Raw genomic sequence first — 24857 nt, 5'->3', positions numbered from 1 at the left:
AGGGCAGAAAAGTCGGATAGTGGCAGGCAGGCAGCTTCCAGCTGGGCAGAAGCGGTCTCCAAATCGATCGCATTAGTATCTTAATCATGGCCGTCACAGTCACAAATTGAAGCGATCCATCAGGCAAAATTTGAGATGATTCTCGCCCCTCAGCCACTGTCGCTGTCTCTTTCCCTTTCTCTCTATCCGTCCCTGTCCGCACTCGTAATATCTGCAACCAGTTACGGGCTTTGGGGTCGTAACTATATCTGTGCTTACGTATATGGGCAAATCGCACATGACTCGATCGATCGTTAGTGGGCCGCAAAAGCTGCTAATTTAAAAATAGCCCAGCTAAAATTAACTTTTTGCGGTTTGCATTAATAAAAGCAAATGCTATCGGTTTTAACTGGATGCTGCTGTATTAGCAACCAGATCAAACTGATGGGTTCGATTCGGATCAAGATCGGCTTGCCCCACTTAATGGATTCGAAGGAGCTAAGATTACATTACCCATAGATCTAGAAAAACGTTTGATAGCAATAGTCAGATTTGTTGTTTGGTATATATACAAATTAATTGCTATTTGATAAGCATTACAGGGTATCAGTTCGGAGACTACCACACCGAATTCCGCCTCATATGATTGATTTGCATGCAAATTCTCGGCCGCATTAGTTTTCATTGCGAATTTCTTCGGAACGAGTTGCAGCTGAGCCTTCGTGGAGCTGCATCTGTTGCACCTGACTGTCTGAGTGGCTGGGAGTCCACTGCAGATATCTTACCACCTGCTGGGCTTTTCGGGGTTTTCACTTTCAAATCGAGCTCGCTTGACGCCGCCTGATTGACAGCCGGCAGTTTGGGCGCCACAAATAAAGCTTAATTAAATAAACTCCAGTATTCGAGGGGCGGCAATTGCCGGAGAAAGGGGAGCTCGCGGTGGCTATTGCTATATATATATATGGACGTGTGCGGAGTCGATCTCTGTGCATGCTAAAATAAATAAATAACCAATTTTTAATTGAATTTCTACCTACATTTTTAACCTGTTTGACGGCATTCCGTGGCAATCAACGTCTCACTGCCATGCCAGTTGGTGGAGTGGTCGTCGTTGTCGTCATTCGTTGTTGTCGTCGATGACGCTCGTTGTTTTTGCTTTTGTTGTCATTTTTGTTGCTATTGTTGCTGTTGTTAGTATATTTGTTGCTTTTATTATATGCATAGTGGGTACACAGGCACAAATTTTGGTCCTACGTTTGCATCGCAACTCAAAAACTTCACCAATGCGAATTAATCAACTAATCGAATAATGGGGAGAGCTTTCTATAAGGCTTTTGAGATTTATTTATGAAATTATGTATTTATACAACATTTTCTCACGGTGCAGCTGTTGCTGTTGCTGTAAATTGCTACAACCAAGCGCCGTTGCCGCCTCAGCAAACCTCGTGCTGCTTTTTCAGCCCCTTCTTGGCGATCCTCTTCTGCTCGTTGTTATTATGATTTTTTCCTCTTTTCCAACTCACAACAAAGAAGACCTTTTGCCGTGATGCCAAAGGGGTGGGTGAGACAGGGAGGGGGGAGAGTGGGCGCTTATCAGGGGCGGCGAGGTAACTGGGTGGCGCAGGGTGGAAGGGGGGAGGGAGCAGGGCGGACCGGCGGAGACGACGAGGCTACCGCCGCCTTAAAAGTGAAGTCAACTGAAGTGATAGCCGCAGAAGCAGAGCGGAGCTGGAATAAACGCGTGTCCCACTCAGAACCCGAAAAACAGGGTGTCCACAATGGCGAAATATCTTTAAAATATTTTAGGAATTACTAAAAATATTATTAAAATATTCAGGGGAGTTACCAAAAATGATTAAACAAAATACGCATGTATGTAAATTATTCAGCACACATCATACAGCCTATAAAATTGTAATCGCTTAGAAAATAGTTTATATATCATTTAATGGTGTACTAAATCCTTAATCACCCTGTTCCAGAATGAGTGTGTTTGCGCCACTGGCACTTTCTTGGCCTGATAAGAGATTTGCATCAATGAAAATGGAGCACTTTGGAGTCGGAGACAAAAATGTGAATGCACCGCAGGATGTTGACTCTACAGCCGCTCTGACTAACTGGAAAATCCCCCATTACGATAAGTATTATAGCTAGAAATATATATTTATCCTTACTGACCCACTGAAACTTCCATGCAGCTTTGAAAATATGCACTTTATGGTTTGTTTGCGTTGCAATTATTTTGTTGCTGCTGAGGTTTCCTTGAATTTTTGTGGTTGGCAACTAAGACATGTAAATCTTGTTATTGAATGCTTGCAAAGATCTGGATTTCGAATCTAGTTTACGCTTTTCGAATCCAACCGAAAGTGGTTTCAACTGCCGTATCCAGCTAACTGTGAAGCCGTCGTCCATAACTATCTCTCTTCCACCGATGATCATGATCACCACGACGTTGTAATCAAACAAACAAACAGTGGATAAAAACAGACAGAGGAACGTGTTCTGTCGTCAAATGGGCGTGAAGTCTTCTGAAAATGGGATGATCTTGAAAAACGAAATCTAAAGCCTAAGTAAAATTTGCATACTATATATTTGCCACATCTAAAGTATGAATGAATTGCTATATAATTTGTTATCCATTTTGTAAAGTCCCGAGAAAACAACGAACCCTAATCAATCCGCTGTGCGAATTTCCTGCTGGCCGACTTATCAAAATCCAAAACATATGTTTGGAGGAACCACAAGGCTCCTGCTGTACTATAGTACTACAAACTAAGCTCTGTAACGAAGTCCACTGATTAGTGTCCCATTGCCAGTAGACTACAAAATACAGACGCGCATAAATATATGAAAATAAGTGTTTATAATCGTTTCCCCAGAAGAACGAAAAGCGATTTCAAGTTCGTTAAAACGAATTCGCCAGTGGCAACAGCTGACCAGAGAATAAGTGGGAAAATTAAATTCAGTACTAAAAAACAAACGGAAAATATGTATGTCCGACGCATAACTGTAAATGTAAATGGTGTCCCTCCATTTGAGGCTTATCGAATAAAAATAACTCATAAATAAATAATTAACATGAAATATGCGTGTGTGTGTGTGTATATGGGGCCCATGTGATTTGAGCGCCAAGTGATTTGAACTTTGAAGGCAAGACAAGTTGGGCTGAGTTATGAATTTATCTAAAATCACAGCATGTTGTCGTGGCTATTTCCCATTTGACAAGTGGTCTGGCCCAAGTGTCAGACATGATAAATCATATGCAATAAATGTGTATCTGCGAAATTGAAATTGATACCGATAGCGATATTTGGGCGAATCGCCGGGGCAAAAGTGAATTGGAAAAGTAACTCAAGTTCGCATATTAGGCATACGCCGCGTTGAACGCCGAGTGAAACTACGGCGCTTGGCATCTTCTGGACCGAAAAAAACCAGTATGGCCGGGTTCTCGAAGAAGATGACCTTATACAATATATTTTCGAGAGAGAATTTATAAAATAAAAAGCAAAATTGATCAGTTCTCGATTTGACAGACAGAAGACAGAAGATCGTTGCCAAATCGTGTCGTTTCGTTTGGCCACCTTGAAGCTGAGTTCATTCATCTTCGTTTAGCATAGAAGTTAAGCAGGTGATTGAGCTGGGCTCGCTCGACTTTTGAATAAAAATATATACGAATATTATTAGATACTGGACTGAAGAAATCTTTGAAAGTAAAATTGGAAGTCAGAATATTGTTACATATTCTAAAACTAGCAGTTAAGTGAAATATTTTAAGCTGAAGATTTTTTGATCTCCAATAGCTAGCGTTTCTTGCTATGATTATGATATAATAACACATAATTATATGTTAAGCTTGCACCTATCAAATCACACTTCTTGTGCAATCCAATTGGTTTTCCAGTCAAGGTGTATCCCATAAACCATAAACCCATCGAGCGGCAGCCAGCGATATCGGATATCGTTCTCAGCTACCTTGGGGCGCCACATCAGGCGGAAATCTGGCATCGGAATGGGCCAAACGGTAGACTGAGGTGCAAAGTCCGGGCCAAAAGCACCTGAAGCATTAGTTGCAGTTGCAGTTGCCACCTGCTGCAGCCTCTTGTTCGTGGGGCAATTCAAGTACAGGCGAATACCAATGGAAATATTTTTGTGGCTGTGTGCTGTGTGTTGTTTGCATGGAAACGTGATAGCAAAAGTTGTTGCTGACCGGGCCAAGTTGTTGTTGCCGCTGTTGCTGGCCGCATCTGCTTGTGGAATTTATTTATCGTTAAGAAATGCGTGTAAAATAAGTGAAACTATTGGGAGTCTCAAGCCTCCAGAGACTGACCAGTTTCTTTCGGCGGCCAACGGAGGGGATGCGGTTGCTAATGCCACCACTTTTGATAAAAATGTTGGCCTAAGCCAGTTGTTGCTGCCTGCTGATGACCAGTAGCCACTTAACTTGGCCGAGAGCGGGCCGAAGCGGGCATGGGCAGCAAATTATTGCCGCATTGCTCAGTTGTTGTTATCAGCAACGTGATTTGCCAGGCCAAGATGAAGATTGAGATGGAGATGGTGGTGGTGATGGGATGGGATGGCATGGCACGGCATGGAAGTGGAAGCCAACTTCAACTTGGCTGCTTCATTGCGTGCTCACGATTTTTATTTCATTTTCGTCGAATTTCCGAAAGTGGTAGACCTTCATGGTCTCTTCGTCAGCTGTTGCTATATCGGTGTAGCTATATCTCATTATATTGCTGCGCTGTCTTGCTGATGTGTTGCTTCTATGTAGCTGCTGCTGCTGCTGCTGCGGTTGCTTAGTTTTGTTATCGGGCTTTATTTCTGTGCCTTTGCACTTTTCGAAGCTATCAATTTCCCACCTAGTAGCCAACGGGCTTGCTGCGCCTCGCGAATGCAAATGCAAATCGCAGTTAATAAACTAATTGAGCCTAGTGGGGTGAACTTTAACACTGATTTAGTGCCCCCAGTCGCATTAGCAAGGCAAATCGAATAAATCGATATAGATGCCGATTAAGATTCAGATTCAGATTCAGATTTCGATGCTGATTCCGATGCCATGTGGGATGGCTTATGCAATCGTGATCGATCAAACCAAACCAAAGCAAAGCGAAGCGAAGCTAACCCAGCCCAGCCCAGCCACGCCCAGCCAGTCACATATAATTATTCAATTAGCCAAATGGCGTCATAAATTAACGAGTATATGGCATATGGTCAAAGGGTTTTTACCATGGCCAATGTCAGTGTCAGCCGCTAATTGTGACTGGTGTGGAATGCCGTTGATTCAGTTCATCACTTGGCCCCCATGAATATGCAAGTGACACCCGATCTCCACATGTCTCCGCTGATAATGTCCGGGGTCTAGAGATAGAATTTCACTTTTTACCCGGAGACTGGCGTAAATCTGTCGAAACTTTATGCAGCGATATCAAGTTGGCGGAAGGGACTTATCTATTGGCAAACTAGATTTCCTCATAATAATTGAGATTTTGGATCATTAATGTAAATGCATCACAGTGAAATGGTTGCAAAGTTTATCATAAGAAATCTAAACAGTTCTAAGGTCTCAGAAGAAAATAAGTATAATATACTGCAATTGCTGTTGTTTCAGAAATAATCCACTGAATTCTGGTTTACATGTATATATTTCTTTCACATTTATATAATTAATCAGCCAGTCCATATGCATTGTATTCATATGCATATGTGTATGTGACTCACGCATTGCACCCAGTTCCAGTTTTCCCAGTCAGCTGTTTAACAGCCGTTCAATTGATTCGATTGATCTCGAATTGGACACGCGGCCACCATGGCGTATGCGCATTATTTGCTAACACTCTCGACTTGGCTTACCTGGTGCACCTGCTGCACGCCGCTCAGTTACGCTCCAAAATCCACAAATCCTTTGGCTGCAACTGCAACAACAACCAATTCTGGCAGTTCGCGAACGTCGCATACATTATACACTGGTTCGACTCGGATATCCACTCAGATACTTTCGACCTATCTATCTCGCTGTGGCTTCGATTCGATTCGATTCGATTCGACTTCGACTTCGATTTTGGCTTATGGAAATCACTGGCACTTCACATGTTTGCTGCTGACGATGGTGGCCAAGCTCAGACTTTGGCTATTTTCGATTTGGATTTGGCACACAGACACATCACTCACTCACACTGGCACACTCGCAAGAATGGCGATGGTTACGAATATATTATCTGATACCGAATCGGTATCAAAAATCGGAGAGGCTTGGGCTGGCTGACGAGCGATCGCGGAAACGAGAACGAGAAACGACGGGAGATATTTCTGTTTTTTCTGTGGTTCTTCAGGCGCGACTATCAGCGTTTAACTCGGATTTACTTTATTTTATGGCCGCAGAAACCGCGAACGATTACAGAGCAGAAAAAAAGTGATTAGAGGCTGTATATTCGGTTGTAACCAGCGATCTTTCGCCTCGATTTGGCGACACTCTGTGGACGAACGAACGCGTTTTTCGGTTCCGTACAACGAGCGTTGAGCGCAAAAAACTGAATGAGCGTCCAAAGCGGCCGAGGCAAGGCAAACAGGCAGGCAAAAGCGATCCGGAGACGGAGCAGCAAAAGCAAAAGCAGAAGCAGAGCCGAGCAGCAGCAACAGCAACATCAAAGCAAAGCACAGCAGCAGCAGCAGCAACAACAGCAGCAGCAACAGCAACACAAGCAGCAGCTAGTTAGTTAGTTTTGAGCTCGTAGTAGTGAGAGTCAATCGCACACACACTGCCGACCACGAAAGCAAGTTGCTTAAGTCGCTCAAAGCGCCATTTAAGTTGAGTAATTAAAACAGGCAGTGTGTGTGTGTGCGTGTGTGCGAGTGCGATTAATTATTAATCAAGCCAAAAAACAACAAGCAACCGCTAAGGCAACAATAACAAACAAGCCAGACTCACAATTACAATATTTCAGCTCTCTCAGTCGCCGTCTTCAGTCCACAGTCTCCGGTCCACAGTCTACAGTCAACGCAGAGTCTTCGGTCCTCAGTCTTAAGTGTTCAGTCTTCTGTCTTCCGTCTCAGCTGCGATATCTCGACTTTCTTCAAGCCTCTCTTCGAGCCAAAGCCACAGAGCTGTTACACATTTGACTTTTCGGCGCTGCGGCAACTGGTTCGGTTTATTTTTGGCTCCAAATCTCGGACTAAGCCGCGGACTTCTCGAGACTGCAGCGCTGCTAATGCAAATCTAAATTGATTGCAAAATGCTTAGAGTCCCGAGCAGACAATCTTTCGAGTTGATCGGCGTTGCCGGATTGTTCGGCTTGTTCGAGTTATAGGAGCTAGATCGTTTTGAGATATGGCAAAGTGAGAGTTTAATGAAGTCGGAGCACAAAAGGCAGGCAGAGCCCCATTTGACTCATAGATCTGTTAAATATTTTTCAAAATTTTGTTTGTTTAATTTGTTAGTTAGGTCTTGAAACTAAGATTCCCCATACTTTACTCACCATATCAATCATACGCCTAGTGTGCCCATCTGGCAACGCTAGCTGCCCAAATCCATGCAGCAAACTTAATTGATGCCGCTGATCTGGTTGTTGTTCTTGCCGCTGATGTAATTAAAATATTGCACTTGTTACTTTTACCAGCGGCTGCCCTGTCTCTTTCCCACAGCCTTTCTTCCCGTTTATTGTGTTTGCCGCAGGAACACAAGTGCAACAAAACAAGCAGCCGCGGAGCAGAAAAAGCACAACAAGCACGCTGACAACATCGACTTCATCGTTCGCCGTGTGTCGTGTATTAAAACTTGTTCATTGGAATTTTCTAATAAATCAATAAACGCAGACAACACAGCGCAGTGCGGCGGGGGGCGCCAAGGGGGGATCCAACGGGGGCTCCACAGAGGTGACTTCGGGGGGCCAGCGGCGTCTTGGCACACAGCTGGCGGCATCGGCGGACCGACGGACAGATCGCCGCACGCATCTCGCAGATTGCGCATTTTATAAATAGCTGCCGCATTTTTTTTCTATTTTTTAAGGTTATGGAAAATTTTAGTTGTTGTTATTATGATTTCTTGCTATTTTCCTTTCCAACTCGATCAGCCAATCGCGATTGTAGGCTATGGCCAAGCGACAGCATTGACAACAACACTTTCACACAGTCGATGCACCCAGAGAAATATAGATATTGAAATCAGCTATTACCATTTAGTAATAAAAATGTTGGAAAATATAGAAAGCTACAAATGATGATGAAACAAGTACGCACTTTGTAAAAATCTGCCTATTGTCTGATTAGCAAAAGTCCACTTCATTTCTCTGTGTGTAAAATAGTCGCTTAGCCGCAGTATTTCCGTAAATAAAGCGCTTGGGAAGTGGCAATTAAGTTAACTGTGGGCTGGCCACAACAATCAGGTAAACGCCATGAAATGAACGCCAATCTATTGGCGTTTTGCACATTTATTTATCTATATATATATATATATATCTATATCTATATCTATCTATTCTATAAGTAGCGATCGCTTCCTATTCTTTTTCGAATCGCCTCAATGGTGGCACTTCGATGCGGTAATAAAGGTGAAGACTTGATTTTTAGTGCGTTTAACGCGGAGGCAACAATGTTGCCACTAAATTTGCCATGTTCCAGCCCGATATGCAAATAGGTCTAATAGCTTTCGATTTGGCCCGCTTTACATGCGACGAGTCCGTTCGGCACATTCTAAATGTAAATAAAATGGAAATTCCTTAGAGTGGCACCAGCAGCAGCAGCAGCCGCAAAAATGAAAAAAATCGGAGTGGAGGGGCAAAAACTTGTAGAACAGGAGGAGGCACTTGTTGAGAACTTGGCTGCCTTGTTAAACGAGCCTGCAACACCCAGCAGCAGCAGCAGCAGCAGGAGCAACAACAGCAACAATAAACAATGTTGCAATGCTTAATTATTTCAGCGGCAAGGAATTCCTCGGCGCAAACTTGAACTGCTTCTGGACTATGGATGTTGCATGTTGCTGCTGCTGCTGCTGCTGCAGCAACTCGATTGCGCTGCCTTACACTTGAGGTCGTCTGCTGGCTGGATTTCAGTTCTCTGCCTTTCCACTTTTCCACAGGTAGCCAGAGCGAGCTGCAGTCCTCAATCTCAATCTCAGTCACGTTGGTCAACGGCACCGATGCGTCTGTGGCCAAGTCCCTTTGCCCAGGTTGCTGTTGCGGTCTGCCGCACCTATTTGTAATGCATTAATGGCCCAGAGCGCGGGGCCAAAGAAGCCAAGAGCTTGGAAAAGAGCCGATTGACATTAAGCTGCCCATTCGGCATATGGGGAGATCAGTGCTTTTGATAAATGGCAAGTAGCAGCCCGAAATTATTAATGCCAACATCAACATCGGTTAGACATAATTGTTGCGATGAGCATCGGTACTCGAGTGTTGCAAGATCGGAAAAGGTTTGTGTGGAGCTAAGAGCTTTGTGGAAACCTTTTAAAATTTATGGCATTGTTAGATGCATTTTCAAAGCCTTGCTTGAAAGAGAAATCAATTTTTATAACCTCCACTCAATGGAGTATTTAAACAGGGATTGAAAGCATTTCTGACCTATATAGTATTACTATGGTCTGATTATCTGATTAATTTGAAGTATATTTTGTAACTTACAACTTTAGTGATACAGCAGGCTGATCTTTGGATTTCAAAGCCATTCAGATAAAAAGATACTTTCAATCAAAAATCAGTACACGATACATACATTATAAACATACCTATCTAGAGACGCACGATGATTGAATATAAACTAGTAATTCTGGGCGATGCGCAGGTGGGAAAGACGTCGTTGATGAACCGCGTGTTATATGAAATGTACGAGGAGGAGTATAAGCCCACCATTGGTGTGGATGTGAACTCGTTCACCATTCAAACCAACCGAGGATTCATTCGCTTTATCGTATGGGACACCGCTGGCCAGGAGGAGTTGTGCGGGCTGCGCGATGGCTACTACATCAACGCCCAATGTGCCATCATAATGGTCGACGAGGCCTCGCACCGTACCTATAGAGCCTGGCACCTCGATCTGGTGCGCGTCTGCAATAATATCCCGGTGGTCATCTGCGGCAACAAGAGTGAAAATCAGAATGAACGCACGGCGGCCCTGCAGGTAACATTTGGCCGGATGAACCTTGTCTACTACGGCATTTCGGTGAAGTTGAAAATGAACCTGGAGATGCCATTCATGTATCTCGCCCGTAAGCTAACTGGCGATCGATCTTTGACGCTGGTCAGGCCCCCAGAACCCAATTTTTTGGAAGTATTAAAGGAGACACCCCCGGAGGAAGAGCTCGAGAGAGAAGACCTTTAATTATTTCTGTTTCAAAATTCATACTCTGTTCTCGGATACGGTTCTGTCGACGTCTTTCTCCGGCACATGCAGCGATACTCGTCACAAACCCGGTCGTCCTTGCCATCGCACACATATGGGGTGCGTTCGGCCATCAGCATCATGATGGAGACTCCAAGGAGCAGAAACGACAGCCAGCGCATCTTTGTCAAGGATCTCTTGCAAGCAATAGTCTTTAAAAATCTATCTCAGTACACATTTTATTTAGACGGGAGCGTATCTAAAATTTTTAAAGCGTCTAATTGCTATCCAAAGCGTGAAAAATGTAAATTTATACGAGCTTTTAAGCTATAACCTTCTAAATTTATACTGAAACAAAAGTATTGTGTTTTAAATAAAGTGTTTTAAAGTTAAAGTGAAGGGAAAAGGAATTAATTAATTTGGCTCGTGTTCCTCAATCATTCTTTCGGAGTAACCAGTGTCAAGTTCATTGCCACAAGAGTTTGTTGCGCCCCCAGAAAATCTGTCCAAAGTTGGCGCCACACATCTGGTTCAAATTAAGAGATTCCATCCGAAAGTTTGAAAAGTGACTCACATGACTATAGTCCAACAGAATGCATGTGCTTTCCGTTCCTTTTGTGGAATTTGTGTCCATTTGCCCCCAACTAAGGCAGCTGACAAGAGCGCCAATTGAACTTTGCCTATATAATATTTGGTCGGAGTGAACTTTGCCATTGTCTAGACAAATTAAGAGCAGCGGCGACCGAATGAAATTTATGTATGTCGCCCGCAGGCGACATGCGGTGAATAGTGTTTAATTGTTGGCTTTGGGGCCACGCGGCGTATACGCAATGTTGCCCAGTGCCACTTGTTTGGAGCGCTTTTTGTACATATGTGTGATAAGCGTCGTCAGTTTGTCTGGCAATGAGATCGCCAGCAGCTGGTGTTGCGCTATTCGGGGTGTGATGTCATAAGTCAACACAAGAGGAATCTATGCTATATGGCGATCGGATCGGAGATCGTTAATTAAAATTTCCAGCGAGTACTTCATTAGCATCGTCGTCAGCTGCCACGCGTTGCTCAGCTGCCGCGCTCCAATGCTTAATTAATAAATCAACGCGACACTTGCACTCCATCTTGGCGATGGCCGTATCTGCTGCCCCGATGCTGATGCTCGTGATGATGATGATGATCATGGTGATGGTGAGGATGAAGATGCTCGCCGAGATTGTTGCCATGCCGGGCCAGACAAATTGACGCGACATTCCACATCTGTGGGAGGGGAGTTGCTGGTGGTCAGTGGCTAATAAAAATGTTAAATATAGCTGCCGCCGATGATGATGACATCTGTGCCATCGAAGCGGAAACGGAAACGTTTCTAATCGCCAGCCACGGATCTCCGAGTGGGCCCTTCGTGTCCACCAGTGGGCAGCTGAGCTCTTAATTGGAGGCTGGCACTTCCTGGTAGCTTCTTATCACAGAAGCGAGCTCTTGAAATCATATATATTATAACAAATTTGTTACAATTGAAACGATTTAGCACACATATTAGAAACTTATATCCTACAGAAATTACTCCACGAATATGAAGTATGAGCATTCAGTGTCCAGCAGAACATATCAGTTGTATCTTGGACAACTTATCACAGAGACAATTGACTGTTGTGCGCAGTAGGTAGATATCTTAGATTAGTCATAGTATAGTTTCAGAGGAATCAGAACTTAGTCATCTCTGAAATGCAGTTAATAACAAACCTAATCGAGCAAAAATAGCACAAGAGAGTGACTGGCGAATGTGATTATTTAATAATTGTGGCATATGCGCGGCAAAATAATAATACTACTTATATGTATATGTGTGCTGGTGTTCCACGCGAAGTAAACAATAAGAAGCGTTGATAGAAGCGGGAAAAACAATCACAATTAGAGAAATATGCAGTCAAGTGTTAGCTATAGTTGTAAAAATCGCTAAATTGCAACTGGGCGCGCGTCGCGTTTTAGTTTTTCAGTATGTCTAAAAATAAAGCGAAGCAAATAAATTTACATTTTTAATTGCAATTATCGCTGGCTATTGTTGTAGTTGCTCGCTGGCTACTGTTTGCCTTTGGCGTTTCGAACAATTAAGATGATTTATTAGCAGCGCATTTTTATGAGACGCAGTACAAAAGAAATGGAAATTACTCAGATATATTTATGCTCCGTGGTGATCGCATATACAAATTGATTTATCACATCTGTCGTTCGGTTTGCCTATTGCCTGCCACATAATTACAATCAAGACAATTCCAGGCTGATTTCATAACCGGAGACGAAAGCTAATTGCCGTTTTATGCTGTCACTGAAGACCGTCTCAGAGCATAAAGATCACAAAATTATTTGAATTTGAATGGATATTAAAAATGTTAATGAAAAAAGTCGTAAAAATTTCATAGAGCAAAATTAAAGAGGAAAATCGTAAAAACAAATTTAAACGACTATTGCCCGTCTGCGGTTCAAGAGCAGCTCCATTAACGAACTGCCCCACATATGTACATATATATGCAAGTATACAACTAAATGGATTTATCGGCGAGCGGGGGGGTTACACTACGGCACGACCAGGAAATGCAGATCCATCACATTGGTACCCGTGTGTCCAGTAAGCACGTGGTGCTCTCCCTGCGCGAGATTCTTGTAAAAGTTGTAGCTGTCGCAGTTCCGCAGCGTTTCTGTCAGTTCATCGAGGGTGTGATCACCCAGATAGGATTCCACCACGCTGCTGTCTCCAATAGCTCCGGCCGCATCGGTTGGTCCATCGATGCCATCGGTTCCGGCGCTCAGGAAGGTGCAGTCCCGCATAGCCTCGTCGCGGTGGAGAGCCTGCGACATCAGTAGGGCCAAGTGCTGGCTTCTGCCGCCCAATCCTTGGCCAGAAACCTATGGAAAAAGAATCGTTAATGATTTGATGATCACTTTGAAGTAGTAGCTCCCACAAACTTTAATGACTGGCTCTCCTCCACAAATCAAGAACAGTGGCTTCTTGCTGCCCATGTGCTCCTCTAGTGCCCTCCGAAAAGCCGGATAACTCCTCTCCCCAAAGGCGAACTTCTCCCTTAGTTGAGGATCCAGTATGCCCTGCTGCTTGGCCTCCTGGATACCGTGCAGCAATCTCTGATAGTCGCCAGCCACTTGAGCCACGTCTCCCTGAACAGCACAACTGAGCACGCAGGGTACGTAGCCCAGCTTTTCGGCCTCATGAGCCGCTGTGGAAGTGGCAATCACATTGCTGCCCACCACAAAGACCTTGTGCTCGGGCAGAGATGTGTTCTTCTGCTCCTCCGGCTGCTCAAACACCTGCCGAATCTCAGGGGACAGCTCCTCCCATACATGATGCTTCTTAAGGATGTCGGATGGGGATGCTGCCGCCTCGGGTTGAATTGTGGGACCGCAGGCAATCAGCTCCAGGGGATCACCGATGATGTCGCTGAGCACAAAGGTCACCAGGAGTCCCGCCTGGCCGGCCAACCTGGCCAAGCGACCTCCCTTGATGTCCGAGCAAGCAATCCTGACAGCATTGATCTCCTGGATGCTGGCTCCCCGCTTCATGAGCTTATCCGCTATGCTGCGCTTGTCCTCCAGCGTCAAAGGTGACCGGGGCAAGGGCAAAAGGGCAGAACCGCCACCGGAGATAAAGACGAAGAGGATGTCCTGGTCGGTCATCTTCTCGGCCAGCTGCTTGATTTCCCGTGCTGCCTTGAGAGCATTCTCATCCGGCAGATTGTTGGCTGCTCCTTCGTGGACAACCAAGCCAGGTGCCACCGGTTGTTGGAACTGCTTCAGGGTGTTTACCGGAACACTGAGGACTCCACCGGCCGAGGTAGCTCCCAAATCCTGCTGCACTTTGTTGGCCATTCCCAGGACTGCTTTGCCAAACCCCACTATGTGGCAGGTCTTCCCGCTGATGTCCTGGCGCTCTCCATTGAGTTTTATGGATATATCCGCTGCGTTTTCCCCGATTTGAGGCCGCAAATCGAACTTTTGGAAGTCAGCGAATACCTTTTCGGGATGCACGGCGTTTACCGCCTGGACAAAGATCTGGCGCATCTGCTCCCAAGTCTGTCGCTTGGCCATTATGTAAAGGTGCTTCGGACAGGGCGATCCTAATCAGCGATGCTGAAATTCCAGTTTTACTTATCATTTTCAAAACAGCTGAAGATATTATATATTTATTAGTGCGACCTCAGGCGGAAGATTCGAAAACACCAAAATGTTAGGGAATGGTTAAAATAACTTCCCTAAAGATGGATTGAGCTATGCGAATATTATGTACAAATTTATTTAAGGGAAGTATAAATAAAATGTTAAAAAATGTTGTCTCTTAATTTAAAAATTTAAAACCTATAATATTTTTTGCAATTTAAAGCGGAAACCCCCTATTATGTTACTGGTATGTGTCGCAGGCTGGCTGCTATGTCACGCACTGCTTTTAGTAATGTTAACAGATACTGTTAATTCAAACGTGAAAATCGAACGCCACTGAAAAATTGTACACTTCAAAGTAATTGAATTGGTATAGAATGTATAAGTAGTGAAATACAGCGAATAAATATATTCATTCGAACAGTCGAAGAAGCAAGCAAAAACCTGCGAGTTTATTGAGTAAATATAAATCAATTACAGTGTTGGCTAAACAATTAGCCTAACCAATTTACCAACTAGCTGCTTTATTGATTATGTTTTGATGTAAGAGCTACTTATTAGTTAATACATTACTTTCACTAAATCAGAAAACAGTTCAACCGTGAAAATGCCAATGGAACTAGGCAAATTTACACTATTTTGCAAACCAACAGAAAAACCAAATATTGAAACAAATTTCGTAACATAAACACTAATTGATTGGAGCCAAACACGTGTGAAAAATTTGATTTAATGCCGGGCCTTAAACGCATGGTTAATTAGAGCGTTTAACAATGTTTGCTTGGAGCCCTTAGATATTAGCCTACTAAATCACTCGTTCGCAATACTTTTCCCAACACAACAGCCCCGCCAACAACGCGAGCTTCGACTACTTTCGTTCTCGTTTGACACCAATTGGTATTGGAGCCCACCATTGGACACCACCATGTGCCCCAGTGTGGGTGCTTACATATGTATGCCACTGGCTCAATCAGTTACCAATAGAAAGATCGCCGGCTGCGATACCCGCTCCACTTAAATAGCAACCGCTCTCGTTGCCCGGAACCCAGTTGACACACGGCATTAGAAGTACGAGTATACGGGACATGAAGTCGACAGTTTGGCTCCCATTGCTGAGTAAGTTAATCCAACAGATAGCCAAAAAGTAAATCTATTACATGGTGTCTACCTAAACAGCCCTAATTTGGCGGAGTGCCAGTGCCAACCCGATATTGGGGCTTTTCGATCCAGCCTGCCAAGTTGTTAGGGGAGAATGTCCAAATAAAAACATATCCTTCTGGCTGTACTCGAAGTACGTAGTTAATAGTTAAATAACCAACAAATATTAACACTTTTTACACAGTTCCACCCGGGAAAACCCTATTCTTCTGGATCCCCTCGACCTCAATCCGTGGAACTTCCAACCGCCACGTCCTCTAAAGATACTCATCCATGGCTACACAGGTGACCGTGACTTTGCTCCCAACTCCTACATCCGTCCCGTGCTCCTCGATCACGAAGATGTCTACGTGATCTCCATCGACTATGGACCACTTGTGCGATATCCCTGCTACATCCAGGCAGTTCAGAATCTTCCCCTAGTGAGTCGATGCTTGGCGCAGTTGATCAACAATCTGGTCGATCGAGCAATCGTGGCAAATGACCAAATCCACTTGATAGGCTTCAGTTTGGGTGGTCAGGTGGCGGGGCAGACGGCCAACTATGTGAAGAGAAAGATGAAAAGGATCACTGGTCTGAATCCTGCGAAGCCCCTCTTCATCTTGGGACCAGATTCGAGAAGATTGGATAAAGGAGATGCCGATTTTGTAGACGTCATCCACACAGATGTTTTCGGTCGCGGATATCTGCGCGCCGCTGGTCATGTGGACTTCTACCCAAACTTTGGAGCCAAACAACCTGGCTGCATGGAGGAGAACATGCAAGATCCAAGTAGCTGCAATCACGAGAGGGCTCCTCTCTTTTACGCCGAGTCCATCAATAGCACTGTGGGCTTCTGGGCACGGCAGTGTTCCGGTTGGTTGCTCCAACTCCTTGCACTGTGTCCCACAACAGGAGATCAAACTCTAATGGGCTACCACGTCTCGGATGAGTTGAGGGGCTCGTACTTCCTGCAGACCGCAAGTAAACCAGCCTATGCCCTAGGAAAAATGCAGGATGTGGACAATAGGCAGACCCTGGCCAAGTTCCATTTGAATTTCGATCACAACGAAATCGACGATGACTACGAACCACAGTTGTTGGAGGCGTTCCTCGAGTTGGAGGCGGTGAAAGTGGTGGTCAAAATGGATGAAAGCGATTTGGATAAGCAGTTAAACTGGATCGATCGGGAGGAAGATGAACCTTTATCGAGAAATTTAATTAAATAATTGATAGATAGAGTTTAATTAATTCAATATTTAATATATGACTGCATTAAAAATTATTTATGTAAATAAAGATATAACAAAAATAGCTTTGTTTTGAAGACCTTATGAATCGGAGGAGAACTTGTACCTAACTGGAGAAAGAATATTACTTAAAATATATTTAAATAATCCTATAAAATAAAGGGGATTCCATGAACCATATAAGTTTCGAAAACTCAAATAACATTTTAATAAATTTACTTTAAAATTCACAAAAAACTCAATTTTTGTCACCTACAATGTTGTTCTTTCTCTGCTATACCATTTCTTATTTTTATAAAATCCATTATGTTTCTTCCTTCCTTAACAAATCATCATGTTTATGTTCTCCACTACTGCTCCACTACGATATTTTCATTGCCAGTTTCAAACACCCAACCCCACCCGCAGCGACCTTGACCCGCTGAATCTCACCCACCCTTGGCAGCCTTGACTTTTTATCAGCAGCCAGTATTGTTAGTCTTTGTCAATGCGCCCTCATGTTTCATGCCATTTTCAATGTTGGGCCGTGCAAATTTAATAGAATTTGCGTTAGAATCCGAGCTTAAAACAGTTTCGACTCTAGTCATGAGCAAATACAGCACGCTGATCCTTCTTCTGACAATAATCTCCGGTTTCTGCAAAGGAGAAAATCATACGCGTGGGTGGCTGCCAGAGTTCTGTGTCGTCGGCGAGCAAAAGTGTCCCAACTCGCGAGTTTCGTTTTGGCTTTACACCAAGTGATAAAACTAATAATTATAATAGTAAACATAATCTGGAATAAGTATTAAATATTTCCAGCCAAACACGCGACGATCCCATACAATTGGACCCTTTGAATCCGCAAAAGGACATCTTCGAGCCGCGTCTGCCACTCAAGATACTCATCCATGGATTTATAGGCAACAGGAACTTGACACCCAATTTGGAAGTTAGAGATGTGCTGCTCCAAACTCAGCCTGTAAATGTGATATCCGTGGACTATGGGACATTGGTGCGATGGCCGTGCTATTATCCTTGGGCCGTGAATAATGCACCAATTGTCTCTGAGTGTCTGGCCCAGATGATAAATAATCTAATCTTAGCTGGCATCAGCAGACGTGAGGATATTCACTTGATAGGCTTCAGCTTGGGAGCCCAAGTGGCTGGAATGGTGGCCAACTATGTGAGCCAACCTCTGGCCAGGATTACTGGCCTGGATCCTGCGGGTCCTGGCTTTATGATGCAGCCCTCCTTGCAGCAAAAACTGGATGCCAGTGATGCCGACTTTGTGGACATCATACACACCGATCCGTTCTTCTTCTCGATGCTGCCGCCAATGGGTCATGCAGACTTCTACCCCAATCTCGACCAGCTTAATCAGCGGGGATGCAGTTACATCAGCAACTGGAGGTTTTACAACTGCAATCATTACCGGGCAGCCGTATACTACGGAGAATCGATAATCTCGAGAAGGGGTTTTTGGGCCCAGCAATGCGGCGGATGGTTCGATTTCTTCTCGCAGCGGTGCAGCCACTACTCCAATATGCCCAATACGCAAATGGGTTACTTTGTCTCAGAAGAGTATGCTATTGCCAAATAATTTGTAATATTCTTTAATGACATAACCTTTTGAATTTTCAGTGCCTCTGGCTCGTACTTTCTCACCACACATGAGGTTGCTCCTTTTGCCAAAGGACCTTTGGTTGAAGTCGAATTTGACGTTTCGGAACTTCGAAATTTCACGGAAATAGAATTAAGATGAAATATAAATACGTTTAATTATTGCTTGGGAGAGTTGTTATGTATACATAAACAACGGCATGCTGGTTAGTAATATTGAACAAAGTAGCTTGACTATGAAACATCAAATGTTTGTACCTAGTTGAAACGTATAAATGTTCAGTATAAATTTCGATCTCTTTCGATCTTGACCTTTCCTATTGAGTACTTTTCAACAATGTTTGTACAAGTTTTTATCAAAAACAAAAATGAATATCGGAGGGCTGCCTTGATACGCATTAAAGAAGACTACAAAATTTTTGATCTAAAAGTAGTGTTGGAGAAGCACACCAAAATTCCAGTGGAACATCAAAATATTAAATTTTTCGATGCTGTTCTCAAAGACGAATACCTCTTGTGCAAGGTGGCGAAGAAATGTAAAGCTGACCTCTTCGCTTTTTGTAATGAAGAAGTCTTTAGTCGCATCCAGTTTTTGGACAATGTAGAACACCGCTGCCAATCAATGCTGAAGCTTAACGACCAGAGGGTGAACATGCAGTTGTGCAATGAAGTTCGGCCGCAGATCGTCGGTTTTGCCGGTGGGTGCTCAAGGGAGAGAGAGAGTTCGGTGACAAGTAGCAGTGGCCTCTCTAGTAAGAGAAGCTGCTTTATGTCATCCTGCCATTCTAAATCTGAACGCAAGGCCTGCCGTGACCCATGTGACGTAAAATGCTGCGATGGGGAGGATAATCGTCCGCCGTACGCTAGGATAATGCCCGAAGATCGCCGATTTGGTGTAGTTATCACCAATGAGGAGTGCCCCTGCGACTGTGAATTCAATTGCATTTTAGAGTTCATGGCAGAGGCATTCCATACTACGCAGGACGTCGCCTCCCTGAACTTTAGTCAGTGTACTCCGGTAGCTGAATTCGACTGCTCTTTGTTGCTCGTTGCCGAGGACAGTGACTCGAGTGATTGGCTTCTCCGGGTAGCCCGACCAATGTGTCCACCATACAGATGCACGTCATTCATCAAACACTTTGATCTGGTGCGGTGCACATTTGTTATTCCGATGATCGTGGAACGACGGCTCTGCAATGTCTTTCAAATATTTGAAAACCAAAACTGCGGCCTTGACACCGGAAAATGGTGCGTGATGGAGATGGCTCCTTTGGATATTTGCTCAGATACATATGCGTCGAAGGTAATCTTCCCGGATTCCATCAACTATGAGATTGTGGCTTACATCGACAACGAATCCAAGGAATACATTGAGCATCACTGCAGCAAGCTAAAGTATATAACGTGGCATCTGCCTGTGGACTTCCCCGAAGGCTTGTCATGTACATAAGATCTTATGTCCATAAGATAATCGCATTATATGTATTCTATTTGTACGCACACAAATATAATCAATATATCATACATTCTTTTATGAAACCGTTGGAAATACTTTCAGTCGTATTAAAATACCAAAAAAGCTTTTCACGCAACAGAGCTTTTGCTCACCAGTGCCAGTACGAACTTTTGGGCAGCCCCAAAAACGAAAGACTTGGGACACGAACTCGGCAAGTCAGTGGCTCGACGGAGCGCAATCGAATCGCACGTATACGCGAACTTCGGGCGGTGAAAGCCAAGATCGATTGGTGGCCAATCTCTTTGGAATACCGCGCGTGCCCGCAGTTGTAAAAGAAGTGTGGTAAAACACAAAACTGAATCAATTTCTGCGCAGAGGCAGCCGGAATTATGCCTCGCCAGCTTTGCCGTCGTCTTGCTGTGCATTGAAATCGAGATCGAGTCCAATGACCAGCTCTCGAGCTGGTGCCCAAGCAAGAGTTTCGCACTTTGAGACAGTTGAGTCGCCGGTCAACGAGCAGGCCTTGACCCAAAGCCCAGAAGAGTTCAGAGATTCCGCCAGATACAACCCAGTTATATAACAGCACTACAACTGCAATTGAAATTAAAAGTAGCGTGAATTTGCAAAACATAAAAGCCGAAAAAGGAAAAGCATGTGGTTACAGTGCGCGAGGAAACCAATACGTGCAGACTTTTGGCTGCAGCTGCTCTGCGTGAGTTTTACACTCTTTCGCCTGGAATTCGCCGGTTCGTATATGCTGTGCTAAAAGAAAAAACCAAAAAGACACAGATTTAAGTTAAACTTTTACTTTCGCCCTGGCTGGCACTTTTTTCTCCCCAATATCTTTCTTTCGGCCCTGTCATTGTGTCTGCTGTTTTTGTTTCTGTTGACACTTCAAATTGGCGTCGTTTTAAATTTCATTTTTAACTAGTTGCACAATGTTTACCAGCATTTTCTTCTCCCGATTTCGACCTTGCCTCATTTCTTGGCCAACAACAATTTAAATATCTTGACAGACCTATCTTCGAGTACCAAATACTTCACGGGGCTCATCCCACACAAAACAGCTGCCTTGTCATGGTGTGAGTTTTGTAATCTCACGTAGCCGAGTTAATTAATTGACCCGACTACCGTTTAAGTCCGCCCCGAAATCTCTAAAATTTTAGGCACTTAATTTATTCATATTTTTCTGGCCCTGCACCTTGACACTCTTTGTAGCTTTTGCAATTTATTTAGTGCCCGGCATTAATTTATAGCCGCCGACAAAAGTGTCATACAGGGCGCATACGCCTTGTAGGGCTGCGTGTCATTGTCAAGTTTTGAATTCAAGTGCATTCAGAGGGCTACGCCCGCCAGATAATATAGAATAAAAGCTTTTGGAGAGGTCTGTCATTAGGCCAGATTGCTGGTTAATGAACCCAAGGAAATCCAAGCAATTATAGCTCTGAAGCAGGTCAACTATATGTTGAAATCTAGAAGCAGTTAATTTTACATTAAAGCCTGTGATGAAGAAATATTTTAAGAACCGTGCCAACATGATTATCTAATTAAAATCCAAGGCATGCAATGTATTTTGCCACCGCTCCAAAGCCGTAAGGTTATGACACACAAATCTCGATATCGATTCGAAGTCAATTGGCCAATAACAACCAACGTAAAAACCAAGCCAAACAATGTCCATGACTCATGGCAAATAAAAAACACAAAAACCCACAAATAAACAAAGTCAAAAGCGAGCCAACCCAAAATCATCTTTCACTTAGCAGGCGATGAGTATTTCGTGTCTCGCGTCCAACTCTCTTTTCTCCTTCCGCATTCGACTGCTTCCGTTTCGGGTCTGATTTGTGTTAGTTGGACAGTGTTTTCCGGCCAGCCCCATACACCCAAAATTTCCCCATGAAGTTTTCCCGCCAAAAAAATATAAACAAACCCAAAAAAGTCATTTAATTGGCGTGCGTAATGCCCGAATGGAAATGAAAATAGCAAAGGGGAGGAGGTGGACTTACATAAGTTGGAAAAAGCAGCTCACGAAGTCCGAGATAAGCGATTGTGAAAAACAAATGAAAAGAGCTGAAAAGCTCAAGACAATTGAGGCATGACCGCGACCACAGCCCACCGCTAAATGGGGAGCAGAGTGGAGTGCGGGTGGGCAATGATATGGTTGCAGAGAAAGAAAAGGATGCTAGTAAAGGTCCTATGAAAGGGCAAAAAAAGCAATTGGAAATACAAAAACACGTGAAATGGTTTAGCTAATACCAATTCATAATTCATCTCATTATCGATTGCATTTATAGCATATAATTTTCTTTGTCTGTATCGCGGATATCGGTGGGCGGTTGAGTGGCATTATGCTGCCCCTTCTGTGATGTAAAAATACGCTCGTTGCATGATTAATTCAACCAGCTGCTGGTCTAACGAACACTCGTCATCGCAATGGGAGTGAAACAAGCCGTGTTCACTGTGTCGCTGGGGTATTTATATATGTATATGCCCTATAAGGCAGCCGATATCTTCGGGTATTTCCAGTGGCCACCCAACCGGCAAGAGTCTGCATCTGCAATGGTTTCATAGACCGGTTGCATGACTTTCGGTTATCGTCTAACTACAAGCTAACTCCAACCACAAGTGGGCCAATTGCTAGTCAACATTTTGGCGCCACCAACTGAGCGCCAGTTGAAGGTTAATTCTCAGGTCTGCTACGTTAGATTTTTAATTTGGCCATTTAGATTCAAAGCGCACTACTTGGGTTTCATACGCATGCGGTGAGCTCAACACCTCGAACAGGAAAGATAGTTGGAGCTATATACCTAAAGGTCGTTCAAAAAGTGTCTAAAATTGTTTACTACATGTTATTTCATTATAGTTAGCCGCATATTTGTCTCCCTCGTTAAGAACTTTTAAGTGCCCCGTAATTATGGCCAGGCTATAAGTTATATAAAATATTACAGCCAGTTTGGGTGATCATTTTGCATTTTGTACCTCTATGCCCTAAATTAAAGATTACTAAATTTATTGTAAAAATCATTGATGCATTAAATATGCAGTAATGTAATAACCAGGCAACCTAACCACACATGTGAACCCATCCATCACAATTGCGAATCCGAACCACTTGGCGCATATCTGTTCGCGGGCAACGAGCCAGGTGTCAGATAAGCCGATCTCAAATGGGCTCCTTCCCCCATGAATCGGATGAATAAATTACGCATACTCATTCCGCATCCAGCTCCAGTTATATCATGAGCGGCGCGTTTTGTCAAAAATAAACCCAGTCGTTGGTGGCAAATCGCAAACAAAGAGCAGGAGGCCACAGAAAATAGCGTCACTTCCGTTTGGGCCTGACTTTTACTTTCTGCAACCGAGTGTTGCTGCTGCAACTGCAACTGCAACAGCAATCGCATGACATTTGCAGCGTGCCAAATTGCAAGCATTCAATGTCGCTGCCAGCGGCTTATGTAATTAAATGTAATATCTCGCAGAGCGAAACAAGTTTGTCAACTAAAATCTTGTATCTTGAATCTCACATCCTCCATACAGCGGCCCAAAATGCGGGAGTGGTGGCAGCTGCCGTGGCGGCTGGACAAAACCAAACGCAGGTCTACGTGACGGATTCTTGCCTGCAAAAGCCGTACCGCTGTCCTCATCCGAAGATCCAGTTCTATCTGTACACGAGACGCACCCAGGAGCAGCCGGAGTTCATAGATGTCCTGGATCCGAACGCCCTGTACTACACCCACTTCAATCCACGCCATCCCACCAAGATCATAATCCATGGCTTCGGGGGCGGCAGGACTCTGAGTCCCAGTCCGGATCTGCGGGAGGCCTACTTCAGTGTGGGCGAGTACAACATCATCATAGTGGACTACGCGGATGCCGTTAAGGAACCCTGTCTGAGTCAGATGGACTGGGCTCCCCGGTTCGGCAGCCTGTGCATCTCCCAGCTGGTCAAATACCTCGCCCGACATCCTCGTGGCGTCCAGCCGGACGACCTGCACTTCATTGGCTACAGTGTGGGTGCCCACATCGCCGGTCTGGTGGCCAACTATTTGAAGCCGGAGGAGGGCAAGCTGGGCAGGATCACCGCTCTGGATCCCACGATATTCTTCTATGCCGGGGCCAACAACTCCAGGGATCTGGATACAACGGATGCCCACTTTGTGGATGTCCTGCACACCGGAGCTGGAATCCTGGGTCAGTGGCACTCCAGTGGTCATGCGGACTTCTATGTGAACGGAGGCACGCGGCAACCAGCTTGTGTGGGTTCGGCAACCTTGTTTCGTAAGTAAAATTTAATTTAATTAATATTGGCTCACCTAATATTACTTTTAATTAATATTACTATCATTTTATCTCCCAGAAACGTTGGCTTGTGATCACACAAAAGTCACGCCGTACTTTATTGAATCCATCACGACAACTCGTGGATTTTATGCGGGTCCGTGTCCCAACTTGTTCTCCTATCTAATTGGTTGGTGTGAGCCCAAGGACTCGGAGTATGTGCTAATGGGCGAACACTGTTCTCACAAGTAAGAAAAACATTTGTCACACTTTCCTATAGATATTATAAAACATTAACTTTCCACAGAGCTCGAGGGAATTATTATGTGACCACCAACGCCAAGGCGCCGTTTGCTCGCGGATTTCCGGGAAAAGGACGATCGAATGGGGAGTACCAGGGAGTACGGAGATAATGCAAAATTGTATAATGAATTTTTGGAAAAATGCCTCGATTAATGCATCTTCTACACCGTAGCACTCATGTGATTTTAGCTTGTTTCCTAATCGATACCTATTTATTTCATATTTTTGTTATTAGTTCTAAATGCAGCCATTTTTTCGTTGGGACTTGTACAAATAAATAGTTAAGTTTTATGCTGAATAAAAAACGCGCTTGTTTGGCATAATTTTAACATGTTCGTTTTATTGAATTCCAAATACATTTCATTAGGCTTAATTTTGTTGTGGTTTAA

General features: G+C 44.1%; 8 protein-coding genes and 2 long non-coding RNA genes across 11 annotated transcripts in view; 7 read left to right on the top strand and 3 right to left on the bottom strand.

Moving 5' to 3' along the window:
- Window positions 1-6474, bottom strand: part of LOC117136228 (protein decapentaplegic) — a 31276-nt gene extending 24802 nt beyond the window's left edge. The window contains exon 1 of the mRNA XM_033297013.1: window positions 5830-6474. Coding sequence (XP_033152904.1) covers window positions 5830-5932 — 103 coding nt within the window. The 5' untranslated portion in view covers window positions 5933-6474. The remainder of the gene's footprint in view (window positions 1-5829) is intronic.
- Window positions 1706-2827, top strand: LOC117136245. Of its 2 annotated transcripts, XR_004459084.1 has the most exons (4): window positions 1706-1851; window positions 1962-2120; window positions 2178-2549; window positions 2629-2827. It is a non-coding gene; the product is annotated as an uncharacterized LOC117136245 (long non-coding RNA). The 2 variants fall into 2 exon arrangements; XR_004459083.1 differs by having other exon boundaries at window positions 2178-2827.
- A 79-nt stretch (window positions 6475-6553) lies between the features above and the next one.
- Window positions 6554-7792, top strand: LOC117136253. The gene is made up of 2 exons (XR_004459089.1): window positions 6554-7558; window positions 7618-7792. It is a non-coding gene; the product is annotated as an uncharacterized LOC117136253 (long non-coding RNA).
- A 1788-nt stretch (window positions 7793-9580) lies between these two features.
- LOC117148731 (GTP-binding nuclear protein Ran-2-like) lies at window positions 9581-10676 on the top strand. Its single transcript, XM_033316301.1, has one exon. It carries the CDS (start codon window positions 9712-9714, stop codon window positions 10285-10287), a length of 576 nt encoding a protein of 191 aa, XP_033172192.1. The 5' UTR covers window positions 9581-9711; the 3' UTR covers window positions 10288-10676.
- LOC117148740 lies at window positions 10275-10469 on the bottom strand. Its single transcript, XM_033316314.1, has one exon. It carries the CDS (start codon window positions 10467-10469, stop codon window positions 10299-10301), a length of 171 nt encoding a protein of 56 aa, XP_033172205.1. The 3' UTR covers window positions 10275-10298.
- A 1625-nt stretch (window positions 10677-12301) lies between the features above and the next one.
- On the bottom strand, window positions 12302-14474 carry LOC117148728 (glycerate kinase). Its single transcript, XM_033316286.1, has 2 exons — window positions 13243-14474; window positions 12302-13182 (listed from the first exon to the last, which is right to left on the bottom strand). The coding sequence occupies exons 1-2, from the start codon at window positions 14374-14376 to the stop codon at window positions 12853-12855; spliced, it is 1464 nt and encodes a 487-aa protein (XP_033172177.1). The 5' UTR covers window positions 14377-14474; the 3' UTR covers window positions 12302-12852.
- An 804-nt stretch (window positions 14475-15278) lies between these two features.
- Window positions 15279-16850, top strand: LOC117143584 (pancreatic triacylglycerol lipase). The gene is made up of 3 exons (XM_033308335.1): window positions 15279-15561; window positions 15622-15736; window positions 15788-16850. The coding sequence occupies exons 1-3, from the start codon at window positions 15531-15533 to the stop codon at window positions 16809-16811; spliced, it is 1170 nt and encodes a 389-aa protein (XP_033164226.1). The 5' UTR covers window positions 15279-15530; the 3' UTR covers window positions 16812-16850.
- Window positions 16851-17417: 567 nt separating this feature from the next.
- On the top strand, window positions 17418-18573 carry LOC117150868 (inactive pancreatic lipase-related protein 1). Its single transcript, XM_033317987.1, has 3 exons — window positions 17418-17569; window positions 17631-18392; window positions 18453-18573. Exons 1-3 carry the CDS (start codon window positions 17418-17420, stop codon window positions 18571-18573), a joined length of 1035 nt encoding a protein of 344 aa, XP_033173878.1.
- A 140-nt stretch (window positions 18574-18713) lies between these two features.
- On the top strand, window positions 18714-19970 carry LOC117146245. Its single transcript, XM_033312176.1, has one exon. The coding sequence runs from the start codon at window positions 18769-18771 to the stop codon at window positions 19879-19881; it is 1113 nt and encodes a 370-aa protein (XP_033168067.1). The 5' UTR covers window positions 18714-18768; the 3' UTR covers window positions 19882-19970.
- A 99-nt stretch (window positions 19971-20069) lies between these two features.
- LOC117146249 (phospholipase A1 member A) lies at window positions 20070-24797 on the top strand. The gene is made up of 4 exons (XM_033312190.1): window positions 20070-20633; window positions 23425-24165; window positions 24245-24413; window positions 24473-24797. Exons 1-4 carry the CDS (start codon window positions 20540-20542, stop codon window positions 24576-24578), a joined length of 1110 nt encoding a protein of 369 aa, XP_033168081.1. The 5' UTR covers window positions 20070-20539; the 3' UTR covers window positions 24579-24797.
- Window positions 24798-24857: the final 60 nt, after the last annotated feature.

This window comes from Drosophila mauritiana, chromosome 2L, assembly GCF_004382145.1.
Source record: "Drosophila mauritiana strain mau12 chromosome 2L, ASM438214v1, whole genome shotgun sequence".
NCBI lineage: Eukaryota > Metazoa > Arthropoda > Insecta > Diptera > Drosophilidae > Drosophila > Drosophila mauritiana.
Note: the sequence above shows the minus strand (reverse complement) of the source record. Positions and strands in the feature narration are given on the sequence as shown.